Source organism: Notolabrus celidotus, chromosome 5 (assembly GCF_009762535.1).
Source record: "Notolabrus celidotus isolate fNotCel1 chromosome 5, fNotCel1.pri, whole genome shotgun sequence".
Lineage (NCBI taxonomy): Eukaryota > Metazoa > Chordata > Actinopteri > Labriformes > Labridae > Notolabrus > Notolabrus celidotus.
In genome coordinates this window covers 29,662,754-29,680,386 of record NC_048276.1, presented here as the reverse complement: position 1 = coordinate 29,680,386, position 17,633 = coordinate 29,662,754, and the positions used below count along the sequence as shown (strand labels likewise).

Below are 17,633 nucleotides of genomic sequence, written 5' to 3'. Positions count from 1 at the left end.
GCTTCTGTGGTGCCGGGAGAAGGCAGTTGCGGAAATGAAGCGTTTCAAGCAGAGGCTGAAACTAGAGCTTTCAAAGACACCAATCTGAGACAAGTAAAGAATATTTTAGCTGTACCACAAAGTTATCAGGGGGACAATATAAAGCCTAAAATGAGCAGAGTAACTTGTCTTTCAGAAGTGATTATTTTGCTGATCATTTTCTCTGATAATCTGTTGATTTCTATTAGAAAATGTTCAGAAAGGAATTCAAATATGAGCCCAAAGTAACACATTCATAATATCTATAAACTTTAAAATAGCTGCAAATAGTTAAAAAATTAAAGGAGATTCAGAGGCTGAAAAGTTTTTTTTTTTAATTATTATCTAACAGTTGCCCTAATCAGATTTTTTTTTAATTGTTTTGACCACATTTTTAACAATGCAGTATTTCATGGACCCACCTCTTCAATAGATCATTATTTGCAAGGAAAAAAAACACCCAAGCCAATTATCCTAGTAGTTAAATATAGCTAAGTGGGATTCAATTTAAATATTCTGGCGTACACCTCTTGTGGAATAAAGGCTTACAACAACTTTTGATGGATAAATCTCTATTACTTTTTTTATAACAAAATTGTATTCAATATTTAATAACTGCAGTAAAACAAACAGACAAGCAAATAAATGCATTTATGCAAAGTCAAGTCAAGTCAAACTTTATTTATAGAGCACATTTAAAACAACCTCAGTTGACCAAAGTGCTGTACAGATATTAAAATACAATGTAATCATACACAATATAACAATAAATAAAAACAATAAAAAAATAGTAAGAGCTCAATTTAGGAAATAAAAGAGTAAAAAAGTAAAAAAAAGCCAAGGATTCTTGCTTAGCTGGGACTGAACGCCAAGGAGAAAAGATAGGTTTTTAGGAGTGTTTTAAAGTGCTCAATAGACTGTGCAGCTCTAACCTGGAAAGGTAGGCTGTTCCACAGCTTTGGGGCCGCCACTGAGAAGGCTCTGTCCCCACGAGTAGAGAGTCTGGACCGAGGTACTGTCAGGAGCAGCTGGTTTGACGACCTAAGTGCTCTGCAAGTACTGTGAGGCTGTACAAGGTCTAATAAATAGGACGGTACCATGGCGTGACTTGAACCCAGACTGGAACTTCTCAGAAATACCATTTAAATCAATAAAAGACTGCAGCTGTTCGTTAACCACCTTCTCCAAGACCTTAGAAAGAAAAGGAAGTTTGGAGATAGGTCTAAAGTTGGATAAAACTGTGGAGTCAAGATTATGTTTTTTGGTGAGGGGCTGGACCACAGCATGTTTGAAGGCAACTGGGACATATCCAGATATCAAAGATGAATTTATGAGATCCAGGACACAGGGCCCAATAATATGGAAAACGTCCTTAAGAAGACAGGAAGGGAAGCTGTCAAGAGGACAGTAAGAGGGCTTGAGGTGCTGGACAATATCTGTTAAAGCTGAGATAGACACTTGCTCAAATGTATCAAAAGCAGCAGGGCAACTGGGAGAGACGACAGGATTTAATGCAGACGGCAAAAGAGAGGACCTAATATCAGCGATCTTGCCAATAAAAAACCTTAGAAAATCTTCACAAGTTTAAGTGAAGGAACAACACCATTGTGGTCACAGGTGTTTTAGTATTTCATCATTATCTTCATAAATTATTATTTGACATTTTTGAAATGCTTTTATTTTTTTAGCAGTGTTTTATGTTCTCAATTATTTATTTTTTTCAAACGGATTTTACTTCACTGTGTAGCGCTTTGGGACAGTTTATTTGTTTTAAGATGTGCTTTATAAATGAAGGGGATTGCATTTGTTCACATTATCTCCGAAATATTATGTGTGCGTGATATCGATTTATTCAGTGTTTCAGAAGGATTCTTTTTATTAAAAGAACCCTAAAATACTGAATAAATCGAAATGAATCACCTGCCGCTGGGCTGGAAATCTGATACACCTGCTGTGTGTCACCGACTCGTCCCGGCGGAGTGAGGCTGGGTGGGGCGGGGTCAGGTGTCGCTTTGTTTACGTCCTCCTCCCGGTGAGTTGAGTCTGTTCAGTCCGTGAGGTAACCTGTGAAATCAGAGGATTTACTCCGTATGTCCGAAGCTGAATTACCGCTGCAAAGTGCTTCGTTTGGCGTGTCGCCGGTCCAATGTAACCAGAGAAAGTTCTGGTAGTGTCGTAAAGTATTTTGGTGCTTTATAATTGATTTTATTATTTTCCGTTACTGTGTTTCCTCCATCGTATCAACACAATGCGAGATGTTCACCTGAACAATGAGACGTGCAGCAACGGTGAGTAAACTTTTCCTGAAATAATCGCAACTTTAACGCAATAAAAGAGACACTTTAGCACACCGGATCACTTTTCGACCTTCTCTTTGTATTTCTGGTATCTCGGACGTGTTTCCTTGTGCAACAGGACACACAAACGAGGACTACATGTACCTGAATGCACCGTAGATGACGTGCTTTTACACATATTTACATTCAATAGGCTTTAACACAACTGAACCCCACAGGCAAATACTGGTTTATATAATCCAACATTTTTTTCACAGATGTACTTATTTTATTATAAGTAGTTGCATTAGTAGTTGTATTAGTTTGTTAGGGTCTCGTGTGTTTTAGTATGTTATCGTTATTTTGTATTATTATTTGTATTTTTATTTATTTTCTATTTTTTCTTTTTAAAGTTTTGTTTGTTCTCTGATTTTTTCTGGGTTTTTGTGTTTTTAATTCTTATAGTGGCTCATGTGTTTTAGTATTTTCTCATTATCTTTTAAATTCTAATTTGAATTTTTCTATATTTTTATTATTTTTTAATTTTTCAACAGTGTTATATGTTCTGAATTTTTATTTTATTTTTTACAACTTATTTTACTGCACTCTGCAGCGCTTTGGTACACTTTATTGGTTTTAAGATGTGCTTCATAAATAAAGGGGATTGCATTTGTTCACATTATCTCCGAAATATGAAATAAAATGTATTTCTCAAATGTACTTATTTTATTATTAGTATTATTATTATTATTAGTAGTAGTAGTAGTAGTATTTTGTACTTAATGGTCGTTTTAAAAAATATATTTTGACTTCTAATAACATTGCTGTAGGCTACATATTGAGGGCTTTTCGATGCACATGTATGAGATGGTATTTAAAACTAGAATTATTAAAGCAGTTTAAAAAGATTTGCTACACATGTCAGTATACAATATGAATAACATCTGTATGATTAATACAGCCTTGAAGTGGTCAAAAAGAAGAAGTTACTAGATGCATAAAGTTTTGCTCAAATGGACACAAATGGGGAGTCATGAGGTGTCTTCCAAAATGTTTTTTTTTTAAGTTATCTTAAAATAGTACATTTGACCCATCATAGTAAGAAATATCCACAGAAATAGAAGCTAAACTTTACATAAAACCTTGGAAATAAAAAAATGTAATGAGTTTTCTGCCTTTCTTTTTGCCAGATGACTCGTAAGTTTAGGGTTAGTGAATAGTCAATAAAAGCATCAGTAGCAGGTTAATTCATAACGGCACAGGAAACACAGCCTCATGCTCATACAGGTAGTCTAACTTTCTGCAGACCAGCTAAATGAAGCCACATTAAATCTCTTTGAGGAACAGTGGGGGTCACAAGTCTTTGGCACTTATATTTTGGGGGTCGTGGTCTGAAAAGTTTGGGAACCCCTGCTCTAATGAAAGATACTTCACGGTCATTTCTATCTTTTTCCAAAATGAGTCTCTCTTTAGCCACTCAATTCACATATTTTTAAACATTCTATACTGGTCTATCCTCATATTTGAACCAAAATTCTAATTCAATTCAAAAGGTTTTTATTGTCAATTTCACCATATATACGAAGACATACAGGAAAATTGAGATGCTGTTTCTCTCTTCCAACTCTTAAATAGCAAAAATTTAAATATAAAATACAATAAAATAATAAGAAAATACAGTTAAAAACAGCCTATGTACACAGTGCAGTTAATGCAGTGTTGTGACAACTTAAAAATCGACAAATGTAAATGGATAATGGTACAAATGATATTAAGGTGCAAAGATTATTGGAGATAAAGTAAATGGTTTAATGTGCAAAAGAAGCTGAGGTAGAGTCCTTGTAGTCCAGGGGGCAGAGGGTAGAGGTAGTGAGTGGAGTTCAGCATCCTGACAGTCTGGTGGAAGAAGCAGTTCAACAGTCTGGGGGAGCGGGCCCAGAGGCTCTGGTACCTTTTCCCCGAAGGCAGGAGACTGAAAAGGGAGTGGTAGGGGTGGGAGGTGTCACCAGCGATGCTGATGGCTCTGCTGGTGAGGCGGGTGTGGAAAATGTCTGTGAGGGGGGGGCAGAGGAGCGCTGATGATCTTGCTGGCTGTGAAAATGTATCATTTTCCACGAATAAATATAACTGGCTAAAGATTTTTGAGACCAGTTCGCCTATCGTCAGCTGTTTAAAAGAATGAATAAGTAGGAGTTGATAGTTTGGTTATTTCCTATAGAAGTTTTATCTGTCTGCTCATCTTCAGAAAAATGAACACAATAATTCACCAATTTTTGGTGCTGTCAGTAGAGGATGAATATACAACGGCAGATTTTTGAATCAATGAATCAAAAGAAAAACACAAAAAAGAAGAACCGTTAAATTTAGTGTAAATATGCACTTGTAGCAATTTGTTGTCCTCCAGTGTGACCATCACACCAGTATAAAATGCAGAGAGGTATAATCTATTTTGTTACAGTATTTCACCCAGAAGGCTGAGCTCAATTTAATTTATATTAAGTATCAAAGCCTACAATTTTACATTTTGGCTCATCTGACAGTTTACTTCTTTATTCAGATTTCTGACTCTGGTTCTCTGGGACATTTTGTGTCTCAGTTCTTGTTTTGTACTTTAAAGATCTACTATTTTAAAATGTCAGATATAAATGAGGTAAAACATGATATAAGGGGCATTCATTTTACTGAAATAAAGTAGTCCAGATACTTCGACCAAAAACTGTGAATCCAGATTCAGAAATATAAAACTTATTGAAGTTTTGTGACACCATGTATCTAATGCAGAAAGTTTTAAAAATTATGATACTTCTTTATTTAGCAGGCTTGTCATTCTCTAAAAGCTTCATTTAACGACGTATCTGGGAAAAAAAAAAAAAAAAGAAGAAGAAAAATCAGCATTTTTGACTGATACGTTGACTAAAAATGTCAAAAACTTATTTTGAAATTAATAACTATAAAGTGTGCAGTAATCTCAGAATTCTTAGAAAACAACTCAGAAGATCTTCTTCAGACTTCAAATAAACAATCCGTCCAACTGCTCGGATCAAACTGTATTTAAAGTCACTGATGATTGTGAGAAGTGTGTGAAGTAAAGTTTTTTGGAGATATAGATTCAAAAGAATCAATGGATACAGTTGAAGAGGAGAGTCCTATGTCGCCTTGCAGTGCGGACCTATAGCAGCTTAACTAGGGCCTGTTCTAAGTCTGAACCAGCTCTAATTATAAGCCTGCTCTTGTATCATAATGTTCTAGAGGGGTTATAGGGCATTACGAGCTCTTTAAGATTTGACAGTACTGGAATTTTGATAGTTGTTTTGTTTTGTCAAACTTTAAGATAACATGTTCTTTCCAATATTTAATGGGGACAATTTGATCACTTGTATAATCTTGTGTTTGTGTATGTCTAGTGTTCTTCCAGGGGTATTTAAACACTTCCGACATCTGACATAGAAATCTTTGTATGTGGAGTCATCCTGCTCAGACAGTGTTGTGTATACTGAGGCCTCAGTGTTGGCTGTGTAAATATTGACCTGCTCATGTTACTCTAACCAGCACAGTGGTCAAACCAGTATTTTACATCCATCAGAGTAACAGGTTCAAAGAGAGCAGGGACCCACTCTGCAAACACTAAAGCTCTAGAAACACCGGTCTTTAACAGGAAACAATCAGAGTGTCATTGTTGTAGTTTAGAGGAAGATTGTCTGGATAAGGAATCAACAAGTTAACACATTAACTGAAAATCCCTCACAACTTTATGTTTACTGAACTCACTGAACATAATTTGCAGCTGAAGGCTAACGTGAGAGTGTAATTGAGTGTTCTGAGTTCACTGGAAGCTGCTGTTGGTAGAAATGGTGTAAAAAACTTTTTTTTTCTTCTGCTGGCATTGGAGAAAAGGTCATAATACCAATTGGTACTCATCTGTGAGTGAAGTAATTTGAGATTATGGCGAAATCTCTGTTTTCCAATGCCTTTGTATCAAGCAATGTTATTATTCCCCTCTTTCCCGTTATCACGGACCAATCAGAGCTACTCCCCAACCCTCTGTCCTGATTGGCTGGGAAGCCACTACTTCCTCATAGAACACGCACAATGATTTTTTGTGGGCGGGGTTACGGGTGGTGAGAGGATATCTCGTGGGGAGGGGTAGTGTTGACATTCGAAATCTCGATGAAATCCTTATTTTTCTACCTTGCAAAAGTCTACCTGATCTTTTATATCACTGAAGAGATTCAGCAACTCAACAGAAATGTCCACACTATCAATGTTTGTGTTAAATAACCAGTTTCAAGGGCTAACTCTCTCTCTGTCTGCAGGGTCGGTAGTTCGGCTGTGGTGTGGCTCTCAGTCTGCGCTGTGTGTGGTCTCTGGAGATCAACCGCTGTTTAATACACACCTGGACAGCAATCACACAACAGGTACACTTTCACATGGACACAAACTTTTTAAATATGTGTTGATGAGTCGGAGGGGTCTTTATTTAAGCTTTAAGCTTCATGTTTCTCTTTAATAAGGGGCTTTCTTTTCAGTAAACCTCCTGTTTTATGATTCTTTTTTTTGTATTGTTTAGGGATGTAAATTTCAATTATTTTCTGTGATCGCTCTTTGGAAATGTTAACAATCAATTAATCGATACTCGATTAATTGTTGATATCCCTAGTATTGTTTAAAACTACCAATCTGTGTGACTTCACAGTGTTTGTTTTTTACAGACTGGATGTAATACTTTGAGTTATTATAACCATACTACAGGAGAAAAGATGGAACCCTGCTCACTGGTACACAAGATGCATGTACAAAGAGAGTGGTGGAAAGTAGATCCTTCCTCATTGAGACAACACAGTGAGGAAGAGGAGGAATAAAGTTAACTGTTTGGTGTTCAGCAGGTTTTAAATAGAAAGAAAATTTAGTTACTTAAACATTTTCGTAAGTTGTCCCACATTTTCAAACCGACTGCATTTAAATGAAATATTTGTATTAAATATGACATGGTTGGACAGTAAGAACCTCCTTAGGCCTCATTCGCCAACATCTTCTGGAAATTCTGAAAATTTTTCATTAATTTGCTCTGAAGAAGGTTTCTAAGAAAAGTCTACGTCGGATTGATGAACGTTTCTTTAACAGCAGAAGTGTTCTCACCTGTGTTCTTAAATTGATGAATGCCATAAAGGCTGGTTTATACTTCTGCTTTGACCATACACAGCAGGGGCTGACGCGGACATGAACACTACATACTTGTACGTCAATGTGTCTTTGACGCACAGCAATATTCCCCTAAACGCTTGAGGGCAGTGTGGTCTCTCTGATAGTCTGGTCGTCTGTTTCCAGCTCTGCTACGTTTTCTGTTTACTTTTTCACAGCGACTCTGAACGTACTATGTTAATTTACACTGTGTTGCAGTTTGTCATACAGCAATGATTCCAGGGAAGAATCGAGAGGAGGCATCGGAGGAAATTGAATACACGGTCGATGTCAGGGATCCCAGAAGTGTTTTAAATGTGGGAAATACAATGCAGTTGAGCGGACCAATCACAGGGCCTGCGGTCTGCATCTGTTCAACACGTAGTTACATTTTGGAGAAGGTGTCCGTCAGCTATGTGCTTGATGTTCCTAATTATTACCGGGCTGTCTTACTGATCTTCTGGTTGTATAAGATGCTTGATTCTGATTGGTCCATACCCCTTGACGACGGTGATTAACATTCACTAACAAGAACACACCAGAGAAAACTGATCACACGTCACGTCAAATCAATCCATGGAAATCCCTTCAAGACCCCTCCAATCGGGGTCTTGTCTCACCCTGTCAGGATTATTTTTCCCATAACAACCTGCTAACCATACATTATCCCTTACATGTCATCTTGGACATCAGGCTAATATTTCATGTGTCGTGTTTGTAGGTCTAAATAGGACAGTGAAGCTAATTCTGATCTGATTCTGATATAATTTTTAAACTTCTTACCTGATGGTTTATTACATATTCATAATTTAACATGTTGTACTTTAAATTTAACATTTTATCATTTGAATAAAAGTTGATTAAATCGTGTATTTATGAAAGTCCTAATTATATAAAGGTTCTAAATGATTGAAAACTCTCATAGAAAAAACTTGCTTAGCTGCGGCTGTGAGTCAGGTCTCCACGAGCTGCTTTTTAAAGAGGATCAATACGCAACTGCTACCAACAACGACACGGACACGGAGGTTGAAAACTTTAAACAGGACATTTCCCCATATTAGGATACAAAGCCAACAGACTGGTGGGAATTGCTAGTACTCTATGTTTGCAGACCATTAACATCAGAGCTGTCTGGGCTTTCCTGCAGCTGGACTGATTATGACCCGGTTGCGCTCCAGGCTGACACCTGACAAATACACATGTTTATTTATATCAATAAAAACAAGTAGACACAAAATTGGACACTGTGAGTCTAAAGTAATTTCCTGTTAGTATTATGAGCCTTCACATTATAAGACTATATCTGCAGAGAATATTTTTATGAGCCTGATAGTTAATAATCAGTGTTTAACATGTACTGTGTTCAGTACCGTCAGTTAAATGCATTTTGTTGCTGTAAAATATATTTTAGGGGGAAAAAACTTATTTGGCCCTGTTTTTGACGTAAGAATAATAATGTTTTTTTCATTGATTAATCGATAATTGATTGTTAACATTTCCAAAAATTGATAATGGTAAATACTTAAAATGTATATCCTAGACTCAACACAAATTTGGTGGATCTCTTTTGAGGCTAAGAAGTGGAGTTGAGGCTAACAGCTGCAGTGTGCCCACTTGTCAGTCAAGTTAGCCACGCCCTTATTAGGCTATAGACACCTAAACAATTTTTGTACCATGCTGTAAACATCTTTCGAATGGGTGTGTATGTGGCTTCCAATCTTTTGGAGTCAGTATCAAGTGAACACTCAAGGAATTGCAGTTTTCATTTCTTCCGCATTAGCTTCATATTTAAGAGCAGAGGTTGCTGCTTGGTTTGCATTCACACGTAGCTCAACTAAAGAATTAGACATTTTCAGGGGTTTAATGTGTTTATTAATATGAACAGTGAGTATGTGTAACAGGGATCAGAAAGAATTTGGACTTTTGATGAGCACTGCAACAATGGAGGGCTGAGAGTAATTAAATCAGGTCCATGACCTCAGCTGAACTAACTCCCTGTGATGCCTCACAGTTTGAAAAACCTGTTATAGGTTGAAAAACTTCTCCTTAGGAACACCTTAAACTTTGACGCCTGCAAAAAAATGCTAATATTTATGTTTGTCATAAAGTATGAAAGCAAATATACACAAAGACTCAAAGATTTAAGCATTATAAAAAGCATTAAGAGTGTATCAAACAGGCTCTCAGGAGTTTCTGTTGACGCAGATTCATTCAGTGAATTCTTTGTATTATTTTTCAGGTCTGATGGAGTCATTAAACACACACACACTGCTTGTCCACTCCCTCATAAACACACACTCAGCTGACGGAATGTTTGTCTGCAGATCTACAGACACACAGCTCTTACAACCTGTGGCTCGGACTGACTCTGGCTCTGCTGTCTGCTTTCCTGATTGGTGGGAGCGTCATACTAAAGAAGAAAGCTCTCCTCAGATTGGCCAACAATGGACAAACCAGAGCAGGTGAGGCCCAAGGGATGAGTGACCTTGTTATTCTGTTTCATCTTTAAGAGCTGGAGCGCTCATTCTGTCTCAATGATTATTATGATAACAGTGATGTCGTTTGGTTATCAGGAGATGTATTAAATCAGATGACTTTGATGGAAAGATGATCCTAAAAAAAGATGAATGAGAAATGGTCATGTGACTTACAACTGTAGGAACAGCTGGAGTTAAAAACAGTTTTTTTTTGTTACATATGAAACAGTCAAACAGAAAGTTACTCAACTAAGGGCAACCAGTTTTTCATTGGTTGGTTTTTATCCCTTCGCAGGGATCTGCTGCTTTACAGAAAACTAAACCGAAATGTTGGAGTGATGTAACGACAAAAAAACTGAAACCGAAGACGCTGAAAAATACTTGTTACTATTTACCCAGTTTTGAACTGCTCTTGGCAAAGTGTTCACAGTACTTTTCCAAGGCTGTAAACTGTACATAACTATCATGATAGCTGAGCAACACTAGAAGACACAAAATAATAAATTAGTAAAAATAACACTAAATGTAATGATTCATTTTATCCCAAAAAATAAATAGATAAAATAAACACTAAATGATTAAACTATTCTAAATAAACTACTGCATAAAAACATGAATTAATAAATGAAAAAGTAATTGAATTATATTAAATTAATTAATATATGAGTAAATAAACAAATAAATACAAAAAAAACTAACTTATTATTTTGCCCTCAATAAATGACTGAATACATAAATGAATAGAAATAAAAACTATAAAGTCAACATTTCTAATTAAATATAGACATAAATAAATACAAATATAGATGAATGAATAGTTACAAATAAAAACTAAATAATTAAATTATCTTAAATAAATAAATTAATATGTTCATAGATACATAATTGAGTGAATGAAAAAGTAATTAATTCATCTTAAATTAATAAATAGATTAATAAACAGAGGAATAGATATAAAAACTAAATAATGAGATTGTCCTTAATAAATGAATAAATACAAAAATACATACATAAATGAATTAAACAAAACTGAATTATTCAATAAGTCTGAATAAATTAATACATTAATAAACAAAAATCAGTAAATAAATAAAAATGAAAACTAAATAACTAAACTTTTCAAAATAAATCCCTGAATACATAAATATATATTAGATAAATTAATTTAAATAAATACTTAAGTTAATTATCATCAATATATAAATAGAATCACTAAATGAATAAGTTCACCTCGATACATGCATACACAAATAACTTTATTTAATTTAATTTACTCCAATTCAATTTAATTAAATTAAACATTTGAACTGTTAAACAGTTAGATGCTTGAAGTCAGATGCTGACTTGGGTTTAACACAACATTAAAATAGCAAAGACTCAGTTGAAATGTGTAAGAATATATGTTTATGGATGGGTCTGTTCATTGGTTAAATTGGAGTTTGTGTTGTGTGCAACTAATGTGTTGATTTAATATGTTTATGTTTATGTGTTGGTACACCTATAAAGTTAAACTATGGGTTTTATGGTCATTACACTATCTACACTCAAACATCACACTACAGTGTTTTATATGTTGTTGTTTGTATTGTTTTAATTTACACATGCATGATCACCCTGTTCAACTTGAATACTAAGCAAGGATAAGTTTTAGCTGTCAAATTCTGAGATATCCAAACTATTTGTCTTATGGTCATGATGTTTTTATATTTAAACCTGAAAACAAAAATTTAGTTATTTAAAAATATTGTGTTAACTTTTTGTAGTTAACAGATGATACAGTGTGTGTTTCAATGTGTGTGTAGGTGATGGAGGGCACGGCTACCTGAAGGACTGGCTGTGGTGGGGAGGCCTGTTGACCAGTAAGAATTCTATTTACAGTATATCTAAACTTATAAACCTTTTTTTTGGTTCCAGGCTGTAAACATGTTTATTTTTTAAATGGACATTTTATCCTGGGGCCGAATGGGGATTGACTCACCTTTGGACACATCCTCTAGTGGACAGCCGTGGAACTGCAGGCTTTTGGTTTCATTTTTCAACGTTAGGCGCTTTTGATCAAAAAATTTTAAAAAAAGCTTTGCAGATACTTAAATTGATTATTTCAAGATTGGTTGTAGTTCCCAAAACCAGCACCAAGGCTGATTGCAAAACACCAAAAGTGTTAATCAGAGCAAAACTATCTAACTCTGTCCAAATCAAATTAGTTTGATTTATGAGTTCAAACTTTTTTAAACACAAGTCATTTTTTTTTTTTACAGTGTGATATTCCTGTAAAAAACTGACCGTATATCTATTTGGATGTGCTAACTAATCTAGTATTTGTACTTCATTATTAAAGCCATAATTTTGCTTTTACAGAAACCTCTTTTTTGCACAGGAATTGATAAAGTTTAGACGTGAGGCCGGAAAAAGAGCCGTAAAAAGAAAAATAAGACAAGCTAATACTACTTAACATGGGTCAAAACAAAATAGATTCATCAACAAGTTTACATTCTTTAGAAACTGGGATTATGTACCAAAATAACTCTACAAAGTTGTTGTTTTAGACATTTTAATGCCAAAATATGACTTATTATACCCAATAATTAGGTAAATTCAGGTCTTAGATCAGACAAGGAGTCTGCACCACTTCAGGGTTCAGATCAGCATCAAAGAATATTAGGCAACAAAATTACCTGTCACAGCCTTTAGGCTTTCTTCTGACAATAATCAAATAAAGTTTCATGTTGATTCTCTCTCTCTCTCAATTCAAATAGCTGTAATGGCATTAAAGTTAAAACAATATTGACAAAGCATAAACAAAATCACATCAAACAACATATACAATCACAATTAAATCAGCAAGAGTTTACAACAATATATACAATCACAATTAACAAATTAAATATATGGAGAAATTAGTTTGTTTTTTAACAGGAAAAAAAATCTACACATCATTAGTTACAAAAATATATAATGTAACAGTAAATACAACTACAAATTATATATATTATTATATTGTAAAATTCTCTCTCTCTCTCTCTCTCTCTCTCTCTCTCTCTTTCTCTCTCTCTCTCTCTCTCTCTCTCTCTCTCCCTCTCTCTCTCCCTCTCTCTCTCTGCAGTGGGAGCAGGAGAGGTGTGTAACTTTGCTGCCTACATGTTTGCCCCGGCCACGCTGGTGACCCCACTGGGTGCTCTGAGTGTCCTAATCAGGTAGTTTTCAAAGTTCACTTGGCGTGTTGGTTCAGCCGGACTTTACGACAGCAGAAAGTGTTTCAATAAAGAAACAAAGGTAAAGGTCAGACAGAGCCAAAACTCACATAGACAAATAAATCTTCACTGTTTGTGTGTTTCAGTGCAGTGCTGTCCTCCCACCTGTTGGGGGAGGTGTTGAATGTGGTGGGGAAGCTCGGGTGTCTGCTCTGCATCCTGGGAAGCATCTTGCTGGTTCTCCACGCCCCTCAGGAAAAGGAAGTGACATCACTTCAGGACATGGCCAACAAGTTGTTGGAACCTGGTGCGAGACGGATCATCAGCTGTGATCCTGTATAAATAAAGGGATATTATATTAATAACAGTACGTTTTCCTGTGATGTCTCTGATATTTCAGGTTTCCTGGTGTACATGTCGATGGTGTTGGTGACGTGTGCCGTGCTCGTGCTGTATTTTGCTCCTCGAGTCGGCCCCTCAAACATCCTCGTCTACATCAGCATCTGCTCACTGCTCGGAGCCTTCACCGTCTCCTCTGTGAAGGGCCTCGCCATCGTCATCAACACAGGTAAGAGACAGCGGACTCTGTCCTGTGCAGTAACACAGGTGAACTCATTAATACTCGCTGTCTTCTCTCTGTGTAGTGTTTGATGATATTTCAGTGCTTGCCAGTCCTCTCACCTGGATCCTGTTGATCACTCTTGTTGGCTCCATCATAACACAGGTGAGCCATTTTGTTGTTCATCCTCTGTTAAAAATCAGAGTGTTTTCAGAGGAGAAGGACAAGAACAGTAAATATTTGTTGGAATGTGTCGTCCTGCAGGTGAACTACCTGAACAAGTCTCTGGACACCTTTAACACCCTGCTCGTCTACCCCATCTACTATGTCCTCTTTACCTCTGTGGTTCTGTGCTCCTCCATCATCCTGTTCCAGGAGTGGAGGAGCATGGAAGCTGTGGACGTGGTCACCACGCTGGGAGCCTTCCTGGTCATCGTGGTGGGCGTGGCCATGCTGCACCTGTTCAAAGAGGTGCAGGTCGGTGCCCTCTCTCTCACCATCAGTTTATAGTTCCACTCTGAGGTTCAGGCATGCAGATGTGTTCCCAGCAGGATGACTTTAGTGACCCTGTGACTTCAACGTGGCTTCATCACAGAGTAAACTTTTCAAAGTGTTCAATACTTTGGTAAAGTCTACTCCCATCAGCCTCAGCTGTACTTAATGTTTAATATGACCAACACATATGAACAGAAGATGATGAGAAGATCAAACATTGTAGGTCCTGTACATGTGTATGACGATGGATTATAACCACATCAAAGAATAAACAAAAAATGGAGTTTTCATAATGCAGTCGCAAATTTACAAGAGTAAAGTAATAGGAGAACAGTTGCAAATGTATGAGAAAAAGGATGTTTTCTGACAACAACAAAGTCATAAAGTTCACAAAAATAAAGTGATACATTTCCAGGAACTAAGTTGTAATCTTGCAGAAATTAGGTAATTATTTTTACAAAAATTAAGCCTTTACTTTACAAGATTTAAGTCATTATTTTACAAGAATTAAGCCTTTCCTTTACAAGATTTAAGTCATTATTTTATAAGAATTAAGTCATTATTTTATAAGAATTAAGCCTTTCCTTTACAAGAATTAAACCTTTACTTTACGGCAAGAATTAAGTTGGTATTGTACAAGAATAAAGTTGTTATTCTACAAAAACAAGTTGTTATTTTATAAGAATAAAGTCATTTTTTACAAGAATTAAGCCTTTACTAAATAAGAATCAAGGCATTATTTTACAATAATTAAACAGTTACTTCAGAAGAATGAAGTTGTTATTATACAAATTGTAAGTTGTTATTTTACAAGAAATAAGTTTTAACATCTGAACAAGTGTTAAGTTGTTAGTTTCTAAGAATTTTGTCATTCATTTACAAGAATTTGGATGTTACTTGGCGAGAACTAGCTGTAACTAATCTACATGTAAGTTCAAATAACACAGTTTAACCAGAGCCAAAAACTATACATTTTTCTGTCAGCATTTTAAAACTTTTTTCTTGTAAATGTATTACTTTTATTTTGTAAACTTACAACCTGTATTTGGAAATATTGTTTTTTTTTCTCTATAAGGTGACTCTAAATTACCCAAATTGTTGATATTAATCAAAGTCCCACATCTGAAAAGGAAAATTGCCAATAGGGGTTTAGGATTTCTAAATTGTACTTCAGGTGCCCATCAGATTTCAAGGAGAGCACATTCCTCCCCGACTACACCTCTGGATCCGCCCCTACTCAGCTTTTCTTCAAGTTAAACGTTTAATTTCTGTTTTTCTGTGTCAATCTTTTTAATCTTTTGGCCTTAAACTTGTAGAAAGGAGCAGTTTGGTTGACTCTAGACACTGTAGCATCTATACTGCATGTTAAACAATCCTTTCACTTACCATCTATACTCTAATGTCTGGCAGGTGACGATGACGGAGCTAACCAGTCAGCTGTCTCAGCCAGTGGAGAGGGGCGAGCTTGCAGAGGAGGTTTCAGCCAATGGACGCGCAGCAGCAGGAGGAGGAAGAGAGAATAAAAGAGAGGATAAATACGGCCTGATAGACAACATGATGATAGAGAGTCTGCCTCCTATGAGAGAGGAAGGACCCAGAGTCTTCATCATCAGCTGAAGGAGACAGGAGAAGAAACAGAGACACATTTTGGTGTCTGATACTGTGAGTCTTCTGCACTTTTTTAAAAGCCCTGGCCTCTGGTTTCATGGCTCAACATGGAGGTCCTTCAGCTTTTACATTAAAACACATTTACCTGAACATGTAAGGAACAGGTCAGAGGCAGGAAAAAAAGGCACACACCTCTTTACATTTCATCTGGATGAAAAACAAACTCCAACAAAAGCAAGAAGCACTTTTAAAAAATCACACATTTCCATGACATTTCAGGTCCAAATGTTAACATCAATTAAAATGATTTTATTTCACTTTTAAACCGTACTCGCTCAAAATATGACCAAGAATAAAGAACTATCTCTTTTATTATAAAAATAAGATACCTACCGTAATTTATTTGTATTAAAATAAGTTTAAAAGTTGTTGTTCTGCAGGTATTTGCATGTTAAGACCAGTAAGTTGACACCAAAATGCTGCTCAGTTTATTCAAACAGGTTGTGTAGACATTTGCCTTTAAACAGCAAACAGTGAACACAAACAACAATGTCATAAACGTGTTTAAAAGCCACACACAAATACAGTAAATCAAAAGTACACTGAGAACTACTGACATTAGATATTATTTTGTAGGGTTTAAACGTTGAGGTCAGGTTCGTTCAGCTGTTCCTAGTGTCTACATCATGTAAAGATTGAAAACAACACAGTACAGAAGTTACCTGATATCTCCTCCTGGACGGAGATCAGCTATTAATAAATAATAAGCTGTATTTTCTCACTACGAGTATGTGACAGTTGTAGCCTGAGAGCAGAGATGTCTGCAGTGTTTGGTATTTAAACCTGAGGCAGTGAGGAGGCGTTGCTCGATGCCAAAGTTGAAACAGAATCTGGAATTAAAGAATGACTTTAATGTCTTGCAGGTGAAAAAATAAAAAGTCAGCCTGAGGTTTGAGTTGCGTCAGTCAAGTTGTGTTGAAGATATGTTGTAGGTCATGATCCTCTCAGTGTCAGATTTCACTCTGAAGGATCAGATCTCAGGAGAGGTCGTGAGCGAGCATACAGTATGTTTCCGTTTATTATTTTCTCTTTCACTGTTACTTATAAAAAAATAAGGGTCAGAGCTTTGACTGTAAGTAGAGCTGGTTGATACACCTCCACCTTCTCTCTTCTGTACAAAATAATGAACATAAAATATCCTCCACTACTCTGAAAGTTCTTTACAATCTAATGTTTTTTGACTGCTCTGTTGACCAATGAGGCTCCTGCAATGCTGTGTGAGAATAGCGAAGAAACAGTGAGAGCAAATGTAACAAACACTAACACAAGAGTCATTGTACTTTCCATAACCGTGAGTGTCTGCTTCAAATCCACACAATAATCTGCTCTAATGTGGTCTAGACCCAGCTGAGGGCTTTTTGTACATTTATAGCCATGTGTGTGACATTAGTCCTGCCAGGTTACTCCAGCACTATGACACTTTATTTCCAAATGTCATTTCGAGACCCACACAGACTTTGCTCATATTTGAAGAAATCAACAATAAATTATTCAAATCTACCATTACATTTTAAAGCACACTAATTTAATTTATTTGATTAGTTTTATTTTTGTGTTGTTCAACTCATGTCGTGACATGTTTCAGGGGTTATTTGTGTTACATAGTCTTTTTCAATTTCGGGGGGGTGAATATGCAGCAAACAGTTCCTGTGTTGAAATTCATAAATAGTGAGTTTGTTTTGATTGAAGAAAAATAAATATGTAAAAGGTACAAACTTTATGGGGAAGAGACTTGCTCAAATCTTTGGTGCCAGGAAAAGCGAGCATAGTG

General features: G+C 36.1%; 1 protein-coding gene across 2 annotated transcripts; it reads left to right on the top strand.

The window, feature by feature from the left end:
- The first annotated feature begins 1,969 nt into the window (after positions 1-1,969).
- On the top strand, positions 1,970-17,582 carry nipal4 (NIPA like domain containing 4). 2 transcript variants are annotated; one of them, XM_034684636.1, is made up of 10 exons: positions 1,970-2,306; positions 6,608-6,709; positions 9,797-9,934; positions 11,752-11,808; positions 13,053-13,143; positions 13,287-13,447; positions 13,541-13,708; positions 13,785-13,864; positions 13,964-14,170; positions 15,605-17,582. In XM_034684636.1, exons 1-10 carry the CDS (start codon positions 2,267-2,269, stop codon positions 15,809-15,811), a joined length of 1,251 nt encoding a protein of 416 aa, XP_034540527.1. In that variant the 5' UTR covers positions 1,970-2,266; the 3' UTR covers positions 15,812-17,582. The 2 variants fall into 2 exon arrangements, with proteins under 2 accessions (XP_034540527.1, XP_034540525.1); XM_034684634.1 differs by having other exon boundaries at positions 1,974-2,306; positions 13,964-14,176.
- Positions 17,583-17,633: the final 51 nt, after the last annotated feature.

Bases quoted from the DNA above. Each gene is read 5' to 3' on its own strand.
- nipal4 (XM_034684634.1), top strand. From the start codon at position 2,267: ATGCGAGATGTTCACCTGAACAATGAGACGTGCAGCAACG. The intron at 9,935-11,751 runs GTGAGGCCCAAG...ATGTGTGTGTAG, and splicing joins CAATGGACAAACCAGAGCAG to GTGATGGAGGGCACGGCTAC. The intron at 13,448-13,540 runs GTGCGAGACGGA...CTGATATTTCAG, and splicing joins CAACAAGTTGTTGGAACCTG to GTTTCCTGGTGTACATGTCG.